This window comes from Cherax quadricarinatus, chromosome 68 (assembly GCF_038502225.1).
Source record: "Cherax quadricarinatus isolate ZL_2023a chromosome 68, ASM3850222v1, whole genome shotgun sequence".
NCBI lineage: Eukaryota > Metazoa > Arthropoda > Malacostraca > Decapoda > Parastacidae > Cherax > Cherax quadricarinatus.
In genome coordinates, this window is record NC_091359.1 from 5,563,687 (window position 1) to 5,581,649 (window position 17,963).

General features: G+C 40.7%; 1 protein-coding gene across 2 annotated transcripts in view; it reads right to left on the minus strand.

Annotated features, from left to right (window-relative positions):
- Positions 1–17,710, minus strand: part of LOC128697805 (U3 small nucleolar RNA-associated protein 14 homolog A) — a 34,469-nt gene extending 16,759 nt beyond the window's left edge. For both annotated transcript variants that reach the window (XM_053789721.2, XM_053789722.2), the window contains exons 1-5: positions 17,571–17,710; positions 15,563–15,733; positions 13,378–13,537; positions 12,222–12,443; positions 4,445–4,587 (exon numbers count right to left, since the gene is read on the minus strand). In XM_053789721.2, the coding sequence (XP_053645696.1) occupies positions 4,445–4,587; positions 12,222–12,443; positions 13,378–13,537; positions 15,563–15,733; positions 17,571–17,596 (722 nt within the window). In that variant the 5' untranslated portion in view covers positions 17,597–17,710. The remainder of the gene's footprint in view (positions 1–4,444; positions 4,588–12,221; positions 12,444–13,377; positions 13,538–15,562; positions 15,734–17,570) is intronic.
- Positions 17,711–17,963: the final 253 nt, after the last annotated feature.

Sequence of the window (17,963 nt, forward strand, 5' to 3'; positions counted from 1 at the left end):
TCTCAAATTACTGAGAGTGAAAGTTTGAAGCTGATCAGATGAAGCATTCACAAATTATCATATGAAAACCAGTACAATGTTTCAATTTTCCCAATTTCTTCAACCAAAACTAATAAATTGGCATTTACATAAACCAAAAATCACTAAAAACATTTTTCCAACATACACCAGCATTTATGGTTTGAAGCCAAGCAGGAGAGATACATTCCAGTTACTGCACAAAAACCAATCTGGTTAATAAAATTGACAAATGAAAACTTACACAGCAAAAAATCAATGCAAAGCTGAGAAAAGCATCAGCACTAGAAATTTAATGTTGACTAGGAGAGACATTCTCCAGTTATCATACAGGATCCAATAATTCCCAGTTTATTAACAATGTTAGTAAATTGGCAACTTAGCACCTACACACCCTAAGCCTAAACAGTATCATCCTATATTATGTAAGACTGTATTAGTCATTACAGACTGAAGCCATTCAAAAGAGATATATTTAAGTTATTTCATGGAAATGTGATATTTAAGGGCTCAATAAACTCATGAAACTTATCAACATTATAAAAATGAGTTTTCAGCATATCTTGGTTTTCTTTTCTCGGCTATATTCTACTTCAAATTCTCCACAATCTTACTGAAAAAATAACTGATTCTGGTTTATTACCTCCTCTGCACTACTAGATAAGGACAACTCATGGAAGTTTAAGTAAAATTTTCCAAGTTGGCACCTACACAGTCTAATAACAATGCAAAGCTTCCTCTAAGCTGGATACATAGTGTTAATGGTCTGAAGACTATCAGTTGAGGCACTCATAAATTATTGCACCAAAATTAACATTTCAATTTTCACAATTTCTTTAATAAAATGGACAAATTGGCAACTACCAAGCCCAAGATCAATTTAAAAAAATTCTCTGATATACCTGTACCAGCGTTAGGGTTTGAAGTCAATTGGAAGAGGTGATCTCCATTTATGTATTTACACAGACCAAAATCAATGTAAACCTTTCTTTGATTAAAGTCCATCATTACTGATCAGAAGAGGCTTTTTCAAGTTATGTGAAAACCAGTATCAGAAATGGTCTCTATAAAACTGACCAGAGGACACCTGCACATGCCAATAGTTATATGAGCTTTTTCCTAGTTACTGTACACCAGTGTTGAAAATCTGAAATTGATGTGATGAAATGTTCTCAAGTTATAAACAAAAACCTTCAAAGAAGAGAAAAAAATCAGGCAATCACTTGAAGGTACCTCTTCAGGGACACTTAATGAGAGATACTGTATGAATATTATAAGCACAAAGAAATGCCTATACCTGGAGACCTGGAGTTTACCTGGAGAGAGTTCCGGAGGTCAACGCCCCCGCGGCCCGGTCTGTGACCAGGCCTCCTGGTGGATCCGAGCCTGATCAACCAGGCTGTTACTGTTGGCTGCACGCAAACCAACGTACGAGCCACAGCCCGGCTGGTCAGGAACCGACTTTAGGTGCTTGTCCAGTGCCAGCTTGAAGACTGCCAGGGATCTGTTGGTAATCCCCCTTATGCATGCTGGTAGGCAGTTGAACAGTCTCAGGCCCCTGACACTTATTGTATGGTCTCTTAACGTGCTAGTGACACCCCTGCTTTTCATTGGGGGGATGTTGCATCGTCTGCCAAGTCTTTTGCTTTCGTAGTGAGTGATTTTCGTGTGCAAGTTCGGTACTAGTCCCTCTAGGATTTTCCAGGTGTATATAATCATGTATCTCTCCTGCCTGCGTTCCAGGGAATACAGGTTCAGGAACCTCAAGCGCTCCCAGTAATTGAGGTGTTTTATCTCCGTTATGCGCGCCGTGAAGGTTCTCTGTACATTTTCTAGGTCAGCAATTTCACCTGCCTTGAAAGGTGCTGTTAGTGTGCAGCAATATTCCAGCCTAGATAGAACAAGTGACCTGAAGAGTGTCATCATGGGCTTGGCATCCCTAGTTTTGAAGGTTCTCATTATCCATCCTGTCATTTTTCTAGCAGATGTGATTGGTACAATGTTATGGTCCTTGAAGGTGAGATCCTCCAACATGATCACTCCCAGGTCTTTGACGTTGGTGTTTCGCTCTATTTTGTGGCCAGAATTTGTTTTGTACTCTGATGACGATTTAATTTCCTCGTGTTTGCCATATTTGAGTAATTGAAATTTCTCATCGTTAAACTTCATATTGTTTTCTGCAGCCCACTGAAAGATTTGGTTGATGTCCGCCTGGAGCCTTGCAGTGTCTGCAATGGAAGACACTGTCATGCAGATTCGGGTGTCATCTGCAAAGGAAGACTCGGTGCTGTGGCTGACATCCTTGTCTATGTCAGATATGAGGATGAGGAACAAGATGGGAGCAAGTACTGTGCCTTGTGGAACAGAGCTTTTCACCGTAGCTGCCTCGGACTTTACTCTGTTGACTACTACTCTCTGTGTTCTGTTAGTGAGGAAATTATAGATCCATCGACCGACTTTTCCCGTTATTCCTTTAGCACGCATTTTGTGCGCTAATACGCCATGGTCACACTTGTCGAAGGCTTTTGCAAAGTCTGTATATATTACATCTGCATTCTTTTTGTCTTCTAGTGCATCTAGGACCTTGTCGTAGTGATCCAATAGTTGAGACAGACAGGAGCGACCTGTTCTAAACCCATGTTGCCCTGGGTTGTGTAATTGATGGGTTTCTAGATGGGTGGTGATCTTGCTTCTTAGGACCCTTTCAAAGATTTTTATGATATGGGATGTTAGTGCTATCGGTCTGTAGTTCTTTGCTGTTGCTTTACTGCCCCCTTTGTGGAGTGGGGCTATGTCTGTTGTTTTTAGTAACTGTGGGACGACCCCCGTGTCCATGCTCCCTCTCCATAGGATGGTAAAAGCTCGTGATAGGGGCTTCTTGCAGTTCTTGATGAACACAGAGTTCCATGAGTCTGGCCCTGGGGCAGAGTGCATGGGCATGTCATTTATCGCCTGTTCGAAGTCATTTGGCATCAGGATAACATCAGATAGGCTTGTGTTTACCAAATTCTGTGGCTCTCTCATAAAAAGTTAATTTTGATCTTCGACTCTCAGTCTGGTCAGCGGCTTGCTAAAAACTGAGTCATATTGGGACTTGAGTAGCTCACTCATTTCCTTGCTGTCATCTGTGTAGGACCCATCTTGTTTAAGTAGGGGTCCAATACTGGACATTGTTCTCGACTTTGATTTGGCATAGGAGAAGAAATATTTTGGGTTTCTTTTGATTTCATTTATGGCTTTTAGTTCTTCCCGCGATTCCTGACTCCTATAAGATTCCTTTAGCTTAAGTTCGATGCTTGCTATTTCTCTGACCAGTGTCTCCCTACGCCTTTCAGATATATTGACCTCTTTTAGCCGCTCTGTTATTCTTTTCCGTCGCCTGTAAAGGGAGCACCTGTCCCTTTCTATTTTACATCTACTCCTCCTTTTTCTTAGAGGAATAAGCCTTGTGCATACATCGAGCGCCACCGAGTTAATCTGTTCTAGGCATAAGTTGGGGTCTGTGTTGCTTAGTATATCTTCCCAGCTTATATCAGTTAGGATTTGGTTTACTTGGTCCCACTTTATGTTTTTGTTATTGAAGTTGAATTTGGTGAATGCTCCCTTGTGACTAATCTCATTATGTCGGTCTGGGGCTCCACGCATACATGTCTGAACCTCAATTATGTTGTGATCTGAGTATATTGTTTTTGATATGGTGACATTTCGTATCAGATCATCATTGTTAGTGAAGATGAGGTCTAGTGTATTCTCCAGTCTAGTAGGCTCTATTACAGTGGACCCCCGGTTAACGATATTTTTTCACTCCAGAAGTATGTTCAGGTGCCAGTACTGACCGAATTTGTTCCCATAAGAAATATTGTGAAGTAGATTAGTCCATTTCAGACCCCCAAACATACACGTACAAACGCACTTACATAAATACACTTACATAATTGGTCGCATTCGGAGGTAATCGTTATGCGGGGGTCCACTGTATTTGCTGGTTTAAATTGAATTTTGTGCAGAGATTTAAAAGCTCGTGTGAGTGTGAGTTTTCATCAGAGCTGCCTCCTGGTGTTATTACTGCAACAATATTATTTGCTATATTCCTCCATTTTAGGTGCCTTAAGTTGAAATCCCCCAGGAGCAAGATGTTGGGTGCAGGGAATATATATTCCCTGAAATGAGTACTAGCAACTCCATAACCTTAATAATAATTTGAGCTGTACAGTGAATAAAATTCTGCATACAAACATAATGACTTCTAGGTTTCTAAAATTGGTGGAGAGAATATCAAACTTAGGTAAGAAAGCTTTATGCAAAATATATCATAAAAAAAAATCTCAATATTGTATTAAGAATAAACAGCCATATGAGATTTAATGAGGGAACTCTTCATGAAAAAAAAAACATTGAAATTAAAAAAGTGATTATATTCACACACTTCCTGCTTTTGCTCTTGTTCTGCAACATAGCTTTTTTTTCATATCGGCGCTTCATCTCTCTCTGTCGCCACATTTCACGATTTCTTTCCTGGATTTCCTGTATGGACATGGCACGTTTTCTTGCTCGTTCCTCCTCTGTTTCCTGCAACATTAACAAAATATGAAAATCATAACATGCATCAAACACATCCAAATAATGAACACATTAAGGTTTTATGGATTTGTCAGTTAAAAACAGAGTAGGAGAGTTAGTAGATGGGGAGAGGGAGGTATTAGGTAGATGGCGAGAATATTTTGAGGAACTTAAATGTTGAGGAAGAAAGGGAGGCGGTAATTTCATGCACTGGCCAGGGAGGTATACCATCTTTTAGGAGCGAAGAAGAGCAGAATGTAAGTGTGGTGGAGTATTACAAAAAAAGTAATTTTTAAGATGGTAGTTTACTCATTTTGTAATAATGAGTTCGGGATACATAAATACACGTTAAAATAAATGAATCATTAATATTATATAAAAAACAATCTTTGGTCTAGAGGTATTTTGTAAATAAACATCTGATAATATACACATGTTACAATAATAAATTATTAGCATTTTAAAATAATAAATAATAATTCGTAACCCTACACACAGGGTACCACTTTTCAGACACTACTGTGTCACTATATATATCTATGCTAAAATAATAAATTATAAATAACATTTGTACAATAATAAATTACAGTCAACTCCGTGTCTCACAACACCTTAATGATGCTCTGTGTCTCACACGACACTTATATCCGAGTTGTGACGCTCCCTGTGTCACACGACACTTATCCGTGTAATGACGCTCCATCTCAACTGTGTCCCTTGACACCCTTTTCTCTGTGTCACATGACACTCCAGCTCTCCGTGTCACACGACACCCTTTTCTCTGCGTAATGACGCTCCATCTCAACCGTGTCCCTTGACACCCTTTTCTCTGCGTAATGACGCTCCTACTCTCCGTTTCACACGACACCCTTTTCTCTGCGTCATACACTTCCTCAACTGTGTCACCCTTGACACCCTGCGACACACTCACACAGCGTCTTTCTCGAGGCCAGTCACATGACACTATTCAATGTACACTACAACCGTAACTTCTTTAGTGTCACATGACACCCTTTTCTTCTCAGTGTTCCACTACGGTCCTATAGCATATCTCAGTGTTACACTCCATTATACAGTGGACCCCCGCATAACGATATTAATCCGTTCCTGAGGGCTCATTGTTATGCAAAATTATCGTTATGCGAATGAATTTTCCCCATAAGAAATAATGGAAATCAAATTAATCCGTGCAAGACACCCCAAAGTATGAAAAAAAAATTTTACCACATGAAATATTAATTTTAATACACACAAACTGAAAAAGACATGCACAGTTACATGACACTTACCTTTATTGAAGATCTGGTGATGATTGATGGGATGGGAGGAGGAGAGAGTCTTAGTGTTTAGAAGGGGAATCCCCTTCCATTAAGACTTGAGGTGTCAAGTCCTTTTCCGGGGTTACTTCCCTTCTTCTTTTAATGCCACTAGGACCAGCTTCAGAGTCACTGGACTTCTATCGCACAACATATCTGTCCATAGAGGCCTGTACCTCCCGTTCCTTTATGACTTTCCTAAAGTGGTTCACAACATTGTCAGTGTAATAGTCACCAGCACGGCTTGCAATAGCTGTGTTAGGGTGATTGTCATCAAAAAAGGTTTGCACTTTAAGCCACATTGCACCCATTTCCTTAATCTTTGAAGTAGGCAACTTCTTCAATTTCTCTCTCCCCTCCTCTGAAGCAGTTTCCTCAGGTGTGGCCTCATGCTGATGAAGATGATCTAGCAGCTCATCAGTGGTTAGCTCTTCATTGTCCTCCTCCACCAACTCTTCCACATCATCCCCACTAACCTCCAACCCCAAGGACTTTCCCAATGCCACAATGGATTCCTCAAATGACATAGGATTCCCAGGGTTAGCCTCAAACCCTTCAAAATCCCTTTGGTCTACACATTCTGGCCACAGTTTCTTCCAAGCAGAGTTCAAGGTCCTCTTAGTCACTCCCTCCCAAGCCTTACCTATAAGGTTTACACAATTGAGGATATTAAAGTGCTCTCTCCAAAACTCTCTTAGAGTCAATTGAGTTTCTGAGGTCACTACAAAGCACCTTTCAAACAGAGCTTTTGTGTACAGTTTTTTGAAGTTTGCAATAACCTGCTGGTCCATGGGCTGCAGGAGAGGAGTGGTATTAGGAGGCAAAAACTTCACCTTAAAGCCTTGGAACACATGAGAAGAGTAAGCCTGTCTTTCATAGGCTTATGTCCTGGGAGTGCCTTTTCCTCCTGAGTAATGTAGGTCCTGCTTGGCATTTTCTTCCAAAACAGGCCTGTTTCATCACAATTAAACACTTGTTCAGGTTTCAGTCCTTCACTGTCTATGTACTCCTTGAATTCCTGCACATATTTTTCAGCTGCTTTGTGGTCCGAACTGGCAGCCTCACCATGCCTTATCACACTATGTATGCCACTACGCTTCTTAAATCTCTCAAACCAACCTTTGCTGGCCTTAAATTCACTCACATCATCACTAGTTGCAGGCATTTTTTTAATTAAATCCTCATGCAACTTCCTAGCCTTTTCATTTATGATCACTTGAGAGATGCTATCTCCTGCTATCTGTTTTTCATTTATCCACACCAATAAGAGTCTCTCAGCATCTTCTATCACTTGCAATCTCTGTTTCGAAAACACAGTTGAACCTTTGGCAAGAACAGCTTCCTTGACTGCCGTTTTCTTGGACACAATAGTAGCGATGGTTGATTGGGGTTTACTATACAACCTGGCCAGCTCGGAGACACGCACTCCACTTTCATACTTAGCAATGATCTCTTTCTTCATCTCTATAGTAATTCTCACCCTTATTCCTGTAGGGTTGGCACTAGAAGCTTTCTTGGGGCCCATGGTCACTTATTTTGCAGATAAAATCACCAAAAACACTGTAATAATACGAAATGTTCCGATTGTATGCTTGGATGTTACCACGGAGGCTAGTTGGTAAACAATGCCACCGGTGGAACATGTGAGGCTGGCTCAGGCCGCACATTAGACGAGTCTCAGACGAATAGCGTTGAGCGGGTTTTTTAACGGTATGCGAGGCAAAATCTTAGCGATAAAATGTATCGGTATGCGGATTTAACGTTATGTGATGCCAACGGTATGCGGGGGTCCACTGTACTTCCTTAAGTGTCACACTACGGTCCTAACCCAGTTCAGTGTCACACTCCAACCTTTTCTTCACGTAGTGTCCCATTAAAACAGCATCCGATGACTCAGCCCACAGTTGACCAGCGTAGGCGATGAGTCCGCAGACATCACCTGGTAATCCTATAAATACTCTCTAGGGCTGGCAGAAGCACACCGTAAGATGGTCTGGCGAGTACTATCTACCGCCTTCAAGACCAGTTGACACACCGCAAGGTGGTCCGGTGCAGAACACACTATGTTGCAAGCTCACTGAATGCGACCGTCAAATAACTGAGGCCAACAGACTCAGTGAGCTGCGGTGAGCGCTTCTTCTAAAGCTAGTAGATATATATATAATAAGACGGTCAGACGAATACTCTACTGCCAGTAGATATCTACCGTAAGGTGTTCTGGTAAATACTGCTTAGATGCGTACCGTGAGGTGTTCTGGTACTTACTGCTGCTAAGGCCAGCTCAGCAGTCCCCACATTGGGTTTGATGACGTACCCAGTGGTACTGCCGGCCGGCAGGTTAACCATTTAACCGCTAGTTTGGTAGGGGGCCGTCACAGGGAGGTATGTGAGGCATTACATAGAATGAAAGGGGGTAAAGCAGCTGGAACTGATGGGATCATGACAGCAATGTTAAAAGCAGGGGAGAATATAGTGTTAGAGTGGTTGGTACTTTTGTTGAATAAATGTGTGAAAGAGGGAGAGGTACCTAGGGATTGGTGGAGAGCATGTATAGTCCCTTTATGTAAAGGGAAGGGGGACAAAAGAGATTGTAAAAATTATAGAGGAATAAGTTTACTGAGTATACAAGGAAAAGTGTACGGTAGGGTCGTTATTGAAAGAATTAGAGGAAGACAGAATGTAGGATTGCGGATGAGCAAGGAGGTTTCAGAGTGGGTAGGGGATGTGTAGATCAAGTGTTTACATTGAAGCATATATGTGAACAGTATTTAGATAAAGGTAGGGAAGTTTTTATTGCATTTATGGATTTAGAAAAGGCATATGATAGAGTGGATAGAAGAGCAATGAAGCAGATGTTGCAAGTATACAGAATAGGTGGTAAGTTACTAAATGCTGTAAAGAGTTTTTATGAGGATAGTGAGGCTCAGGTTAGGGTGTGTAGAAGAGAGGGAGACTACTTCCTGGTAAAAGTAAGTCTTAGACAGGGATCTGTAATGTCACCATGGTTGTTTAATATATTTATAGATGGGGTTGTAAAAGAAGTAAATGCTAGGGTGTTCGGGAGAGGGGAGGGATTAAATTATGGGGAATCAAATACAAAATGAGAATTGACACAGTTACGTTTTGCTGATGATACTGTGCTTATGGGAGATTCTAAAGAAAAATTTATAAGGTTAGTGGATGAGTTTGGGAGTGTGTGTAAAGGTAGAAAGTTGAAAGTGAACATAGAAAAGAGTGAGGTGATGAGGGTATCAAATGATTTAGATAAAGAAAAATTGGATATCAAATTGGGGAGGAGGAGTATGGAAGAAGTGAATGTTTTCAGATACTTGGGAGTTGACGTGTCGGCGGATGGATTTATGAAGGATGAGGTTAATCATAGAATTGATGAGGGAAAAAAGGTGAGTGGTGCGTTGAGGTATATGTGGAGTCAAAAAACGTTATCTATGGAGGCAAAGAAGGGAATGTATGAAAGTATAGTAGTATCAACACTCTTATATGGGCGTGAAGCTTGGGTTGTGAATGCAGCAGCGAGGAGGCGGTTGGAGGCAGTGGAGATGTCCTGTCTAAGGGCAATGTGTGGTGTAAATATTATGCAGAAAATTCAAGTGTGGAAATTAGGAGAAGGTGTGGAGTTAATAAAAATATTAGTCAGAGGGCTGAAGAGGGGTTGTTGAGGTGGTTTGGTCATTTAGAGAGAATGGATCAAAGTAGAATGACATGAAGAGCATTTAAATCTGTAGGAGAAGGAAGGCGGGGTATGGGTCGTCCTCGAAAAGGTTGGAAGGAAGGGGTAAGGGAGGTTTTATGGGTGAGAGGCTTGGACTTCCAGCAGGCGTGCATGAGCGTGTTCGATAAGAGTGAATGGAGACGAATGGTATTTGGGACCTGACGATCTGTTGGTGTATGAGCAGGGTAATATTTAGTGAAGGGATTCAGGGAAACCGGTTATTTTTATATAGCCGGACTTGAGTCCTGGAAATGGGAAGTACAATGCCTGCACTCTAAAGGAGGGATTCGGGATATTAGCAGTTTGGAGGGATATGTTGTGTATCTTTATACGTATATGCTTCTAAACTGTTGTGCTCTGAGCACCTCTGCAAAAACAGTGATTATGTGTGAGTGAGATGAAAGTGTTGAATGATGATGAAAGTATTTTCTTTTTGGGGATTTTCTTTCTTTTTGGGTCACCCTGCCTCGGTGGGAGACAGCCAACTTGTTGGAAAAAAAAAAAAAACTAAGGTTTTAACATTCCTTATTTGATTTTCAATACTGTACTGTACATTTATACTGGCTAATTACTGATTGGTAATTTAAATGGTGTAGCAACATATGATTTTGCAAAAATTTATTTTTATTGTTAGTAGTCAATTTATATGTACAAATGTTTATCATCCCCCTAATTTTTTTCATTTTTTTTATTATCACACCGGCCGATTCTCACCAAGGCAGGGTGGCCCGAAAAAGAAAAACTTTCACCATCATTCACTCCATCACTGTCTTGCCAGAAGGGTCCTTTACACTTCAGTTTTTAAACTGCAACATTAACACCCCTCCTTCAGAGTGCAGGCACTGTACTTCCCATCTCCAGGACTCAAGTCCGGCCTGCCGGTTTCCCTGAACCCCTTCATAAATGTTACTTTGCTCACACTCCAACAGCACGTCAAGTATTAAAAACCATTTGTCTCCATTCACTCCTATCAAACATGCTCACGCATGCCTGCTGGAAGTCCAAGCCCCTCGCACACAAAACCTCCTTTACCCCCTCCCTCCAACCTTTCCTAGGCCGACCCCTACCCCGCCTTCCTTCCACTACAGACTGATACATTCTTGAAGTTATTCTGTTTCGCTCCATTCTCTCCACATGTCCGAACCACCTCAACAACCCTTCCTCAGCCCTCTGGACAACAGTTTTGGTAATCCCGCACCTCCTCCTAACTTCCAAACTACGAATTCTCTGCATTATATTCACACCACACATTGCTCTCAGACATGACATCTCCACTGCCTCCAGCCTTCTTCTCGCTGCAACATTCATCACCCATGCTTCACACCCATATAAGAGCGTTGGTAAAACTATACTCTCATACATTCCTCTCTTTGCCTCCAAGGACAAAGCTCTTTGTCTCCACAGACTCCTAAGTGCACCACTCACCCTTTTCCCCTCATCAATTCTATGATTCACCTCATCTTTCATAGACCCATCCGCTGACACGTCCACTCCCAGATATCTGAATACATTCACCTCCTCCATACTCTCTCCCTCCAATCTGATATCCAATCTTTCATCACCTAATCTTTTTGTTATCCTCATAACCTTACTCTTTCCTGTATTCGCTTTTAATTTTCTTCTTTTGCACACCCTACCAAATTCATCCACCAATCTCTGCAACTTCTCTTCAGAATCTCCCAAGAGCACAGTGTCATCAGCAAAGAGCAACTGTGACAACTCCCACTTTATGTGTGATTCTTTATCTTTTAACTCCACGCCTCTTGCCAAGACCCTCGCATTTACTTCTCTTACAACCCCATCTATAAATATATTAAACAACCACGGTGACATCACACATCCTTGTCTAAGGCCTACTTTTACTGGGAAATAATTTCCCTCTTTCCTACATACTCTAACTTGAGCCTCACTATCCTCGTAAAAACTCTTCACTGCTTTCAGTAACCTACCTCCTACACCATACACCTGCAACATCTGCCACATTGCCCCCCTATCCACCCTGTCATACGCCTTTTCCAAATCCATAAATGCCACAAAGACCTCTTTAGCCTTATCTAAATATTGTTCACTTATATGTTTCACTGTAAACACCTGGTCCACACACCCCCTACCTTTCCTAAAGCCTCCTTGTTCATCTGCTATCCTATTCTCCGTCTTACTCTTAATTCTTTCAATAATAACTCTGCCATACACTTTACCAGGTATACTCAACAGACTTATCCCCCTATGATTTTTGCACTCTCTTTTGTCCCCTTTGCCTTTATACAAAGGAACTATGCATGCTCTCTGCCAATCCCTAGGTACCTTACCCTCTTCCATACATTTATTAAATAATTGCACCAACCACTCCAAAACTATATCCCCACCTGCTTTTAACATTTCTATCTTTATCCCATCAATCCTGGCTGCCTTACCCCCTTTCATTTTACCTACTGCCTCACGAACTTCCCCCACACTCACAACTGACTCTTCCTCACTCCTACAAGATGTTATTCCTCCTTGCCCTATACATGAAATCACAGCTTCCCTATCTTCATCAACAAATAAATAAATAAATGCTCTTACCAGCTGCAACTTTTCTAAATCACAATACACACCGTGTTTTTTTTAACGAGTTTGGCATCATGTAGCAAGGAATAAACCTCCTGCTCAAGTGGTGTTCGTAGTTGCACTGGCTCTACCTTCTCCAGTGTTTTAAACCTTAAATCTTCCTGTTCCAGAGGAAAGCTTAGATGGCTGCTCTGCCGACGAAGATGCACTACCTTACCCCATTTGTTTACTTCCATTGCCACTTTTTCAAAGCCAGCTGCACGCTTTGCCTGAAAAAGAGAAAATACTATATACATTAAAAGACTTTTCCTTATTAATGTGGAATCCAGAACAGTTCAAATTTTTTTAGAAAGCATGAACAGTAATTGGTTAAAAGTTTGAAATATCTATGGTAACACATATCTATGTAGCAAATAACTTTTAAGATAAAGCACATTTTAATATTGGTCAAAGTAATCAAAGCAACTGCATAATAACTTTGGTAAATGGATATGTTGCAGGTTTCTGGATATAATAATATGATTCATCTGTATTATGTGCTTAAAAACTTGCAACACTTTTCACAAAAAAAGCAATAGAAAATAACCACAAGCATAGGTTTTCCCTAAAAGTTTTTATACATTTCATCTAAAGTCAAATATGGTAATATATCATTTATAACATAGTATGAGGCATGAAATATATTTTCTTAAGTTTGTCCTCAGAGACACCTATTTGTTTATGTTAATGCATCAAAGTGTAATGAATATTTATCAGAGAGAGTTCAGTACTAACATAGAAACAAAATCCCTACTACAAAAGTGACCCACAACAGCAGAAAAACAACCAGGCACTTATTTACCTCTAGGCAAACAAAGACAGACTAACAGACATGCATTTACAGCTTGTGTTAGTTTCACTACAGGATCTGTCCTCTCACCCACTCATTACCTGACACATACCCCCATGCACCACTCCTTTGTATGGGGAGAGGTGCAACCTTCCCTATATATTCATATTCTCCTTTCTGCTGAAGAGTATCCAAGAAGGGGATTGAAATATACAAACCAATTAATCTTCTGGGTTTCTATCTCAATGTGGGTTATTACTGAGCAGTGGCAAGTGTTCATTACACTTTAGTTATCCACAAAACTTGTTGATGATATTTGGAAATAAATTAGCAAGACAAAAGCAATAATGAATAAGTTTTATTGTTTAACTAACCCTGAGGACAAATGGCTTCTCATGAGGCTTTGGGATAGCCTTAATTTTCTGTGAGGACTTGTTCAATGAAGAGCTGTCAAGTTTCTTCAGGATGCCACTTGTGTCAACTTTAGATATACCCGCGCCAAGTGAGGTGCGCACATCACGTCTTATTACAGGTCTGAAAAACATTACCATGAAGCAGAAATGAAGATAAAGTCACAGGGTAGCACATATGATTTGACAGACAGACTTTGGAGATAACACAAAACTGAACAGTACATTACAGTAATTTTTTTTTGTTTGGTGAATCATTTTTGGTGGGATATTGAGGTATAAATAAACAGATTTCGGAATAATTTAAAAAGCTAACAAATTACTAGACAGACAGTAAGTGATGATTAACATGTTTTCCTTCACTGTGTCATCCTGTCTTGGTAAGAAACTACTGTGTTATAAAGTGAAAACAAGACTATAATAAACCACAGTTGTTTAAAGACTGGCAGAGCAAGTGGTTTACTCCAGTGTATGGTATTTATTTCCCTCGCTCTGCTGACAAGGTATTTTGTACATATTAGTGTTGCGTGCTTTTTCTAAGTTTAACAGTTTTAGTTCTATTTAATATATTGCACATTTGGGAACCTCTGACCTTGGCTGTCTAAGCTGCAGTTAATGATTAAGAGCTAGTCATTGGGTTCAAAGCTTTAAAATTATTTTTTTTATTTTTTTTTATTATCACACCGGCCGATTCCCACCAAGGCAGGGTGGCCCGAAAAAGAAAAACTTTCACCATCATTCACTCCATCACTGTCTTGCCAGAAGGGTGCTTTACACTACAGTTTTTAAACTGCAACATTAACACCCCTCCTTCAGAGTGCAGGCACTGTACTTCCCATCTCCAGGACTCAAGTCCGGCCTGCCGGTTTCCCTGAATCCCTTCATAAATGTTACTTTGCTCACACTCCAACAGCACGTCAAGTATTAAAAACCATTTGTCTCCATTCACTCCTATCAAACACGCTCACGCATGCCTGCTGGAAGTCCAAGCCCCTCGCACACAAAACCTCCTTTACCCCCTCCCTCCAACCCTTCCTAGGCCGACCCCTACCCCGCCTTCCTTCCACTACAGACTGATACACTCTTGAAGTCATTCTGTTTCGCTCCATTCTCTCTACATGTCCGAACCACCTCAACAACCCTTCCTCAGCCCTCTGGACAACAGTTTTGGTAATCCCGCACCTCCTCCTAACTTCCAAACTACGAATTCTCTGCATTATATTCACACCACACATTGCCCTCAGACATGACATCTCCACTGCCTCCAGCCTTCTCCTCGCTGCAACATTCATCACCCACGCTTCACACCCATATAAGAGTGTTGGTAAAACTATACTCTCATACATTCCCCTCTTTGCCTCCAAGGACAAAGTTCTTTGTCTCCACAGACTCCTAAGTGCACCACTCACTCTTTTTCCCTCATCAATTCTATGATTCACCTCATCTTTCATAGACCCATCCGCTGACACGTCCACTCCCAAATATCTGAATACGTTCACCTCCTCCATACTCTCTCCCTCCAATCTGATATTCAATCTTTCATCACCTAATCTTTTTGTTATCCTCATAACCTTACTCTTTCCTGTATTCACCTTTAATTTTCTTCTTTTGCACACCCTACCAAATTCATCCACCAATCTCTGCAACTTCTCTTCAGAATCTCCCAAGAGCACAGTGTCATCAGCAAAGAGCAGCTGTGACAACTCCCACTTTGTGTGTGATTCTTTATCTTTTAACTCCACGCCTCTTGCCAAGACCCTCGCATTAAAATATATAGATAATACCTGGCTCACAATATACCTGTCCAAAGTGTGCCTTCCTTGCACCAAAGTTACACACTGTCTGCCACCTTTTTAGTGTAAAATGCAACAATGTAAAACATTCCTACCTAAATAAACATCTATATCCTGAAAGGTGGCTGAGAGTTATTGCTAAGGAATCCATTTATTTTGTGAACACACAGGAAGAAAAAAGCTACAATGCTGCCATTTTCATTATTTACTGTCATTAATATACACCTAGAATGATTATGTCTAAGATGCAATATGTAAAAAAAATTGTTCTAACAATGTGACTTTGAACATATGAAGAAATTTTTAGGTTGTACTTCAAGGTGATCAATACAGAATGCACTCTTAATGTCACTTACTTCTTTTTCTTGCTTATCTTGTTTATGTCACTGAGGAGATGTGCATGGGCCTTTTCATCTTGAATATCACCATCATCACTATCCATATAGGCATCATCTTCATCTTCATAACCATCACCATCACCTGGTGTTGCTGACACAAAAAGTTCCTCATCTTCTTGGTCTTTCCACCTAAAAGAAAAATACAAAATGTTTTATACACAAAGATTAATATCACTTTCATATAAAAGCAACAGATGACTATCTGTCTTATAAGGTGCACAGTAAGGAGTGCTTTATTTATATAATAATTCTTAATCTTCATTAATAGCCTGAAATAAGTATATGCACCCACTCTTAAGAATCTAAAGTAGATGATAATGCTTTCACTGCAGGAATGTAAACACACTGATATATGATGAAATATTTTATTAGTTACTGAAATGATAAACCATCCTGAGTGATGGTTTAAGAGGTTCAGAGGTTAGTGTGTTTGATTCACTATTGAGAGGACGTGGGGATGCCCCACATGAAGCAGGATGTATACCTGGAGTTTACCTGGAGAAAGATCTGGGGGTCAACGCCCCCGTGGCCTGGTCTGTGACCAGGCCTCATGGTGGATCAGGGCCTGATCAACCAGGCTGTTACTGCTGGCTGCATGCAATCCAACGTACAAGCCACAGCCCGGCTGGTCAGGTACTGACTTTAGGTGCCTGTCCAGTGCCTGCTTGAAGACACCCAGGGGTCTATGGTAATCCCCCTTATGTATGCTGGGAGGCAGTTGAACAGTCTTGGGCCCCTGACACTTATTGTGTTGTCTCTTAGTGTGCTAGTGACACCTCTGCTTTTCATTGGAGGGATGTTGCATCGTCTGCCGAGTCTTTTGCTTTCAGAGAGAATGATTTTCGTGTGCAAGTCTGGTACTAGTCCCTCTAGGATTTTCCAAGTGTATATAATCATGTATCTGTTCCGCCTGCATTCCAGGGAGTACAGGTTCAGGAACTTCAAGCGCTCCCAGTAATTGAGGTGTTTTATCTCAGTTATGCGTGCCGTGTACATTTTCTAGGTCAGCAATTTCACCTGCCTTGAAAGGTGCTGTTAGTGTGCAGCAATATTCCAGCCTAGATAGAACAAGCGACCTGAAGAGTGTCATCATGGGCTTCGCATCCCTAGTTTTGAAGGTTCTCATTATCCATCCTGTCATTTTTCTAGCAGATGCGATTGATACAATGTTATGGTCCTTGAAGGTGAGATCCTCTGACATGATCACTCCCAGGTCTTTGATGTTAGTTTTTCACTCTATTGTGTGGCTGGAATTTGTTTTATACTCTGATGAAGTTTTAATTTCCTCGTTTTTACCATATCGGAGTAACTGAAATTTCTCATCGTTGAACTTCATATTGTTTTCTGCAGCCCACTGAAAGATTTGGTAAGACTTATCATCCTGTGTCAACAGGTCACTTTGTCTGACCGACCTGTGTAAACAGGTTGGTAAGTATACATGTGTCTCATTCATCAACCTGTTGGTTTTCTAAACCATTTATATAATAATACCTACTGCCCTTGTTATCTATTAGGAAATAGTCGCCAGCTGTGGGTCACATTTTGGGAAAGGACCCAATAAACATAAACCACAATGATTACTTTTATTGGATTATCTGGAGTTACCAACTTTTCAGGGTTAGGGAAGATTTAGATGTCTGTATAGTCTTCTTTTTACATACAATTTTTTTAGTGGTGTTGAGAAGACACAGATGTTACTGGCAAGCACTAACATACTTGCATGTACACATATTTACATAGTATATCCAGTAGTTTTAATCTAGGGTATCCATTAAAGCCAAACAATGTGACTCACATTCATTGGGGTATCTAAAATGCTTTATCCAACCTTGTAACTCCACCACATATGCTGGAATGTATGTAAACCAACTGGTAGCTTTACTCAACACGTAATATGAGCTATACTTCTATAGCAGTGCTTTACCCGGCAAGCAATATGTACTGTACTACTATATTAGGTACCTACTTTACGGACTTCGTTGGAAACTTCATGGTGTTTCTTATTTCTCGTCACTGAAACGTGGATTGCCTTTTAGTTTTTTTTTGGGGGGGGCAGGTGTTGGGGTTGTTAAGGGCACCAAAGCTTTTGCACCTATTTCTTGGGTGTGTAAGGGCCACCTCGTATCGAGCCTGTTTCTAGTATACACAAATACATTTATATAGATTATCATACATAGCAGCATATGTGTGGAGAACCTAGGATAACCCAAAAGAGTAAAACAAAGTGACTTATTTCCACTTGGGTTCTGATGTACGGGAAAGAGATATTGCCCAAATCTGGGCATTGAAAGAAAAAGGAACGGGCGTCCCTTTGTAAATAAAAACAGAAACTAGAGGTTCCTAATTAGATCAGGTGGAT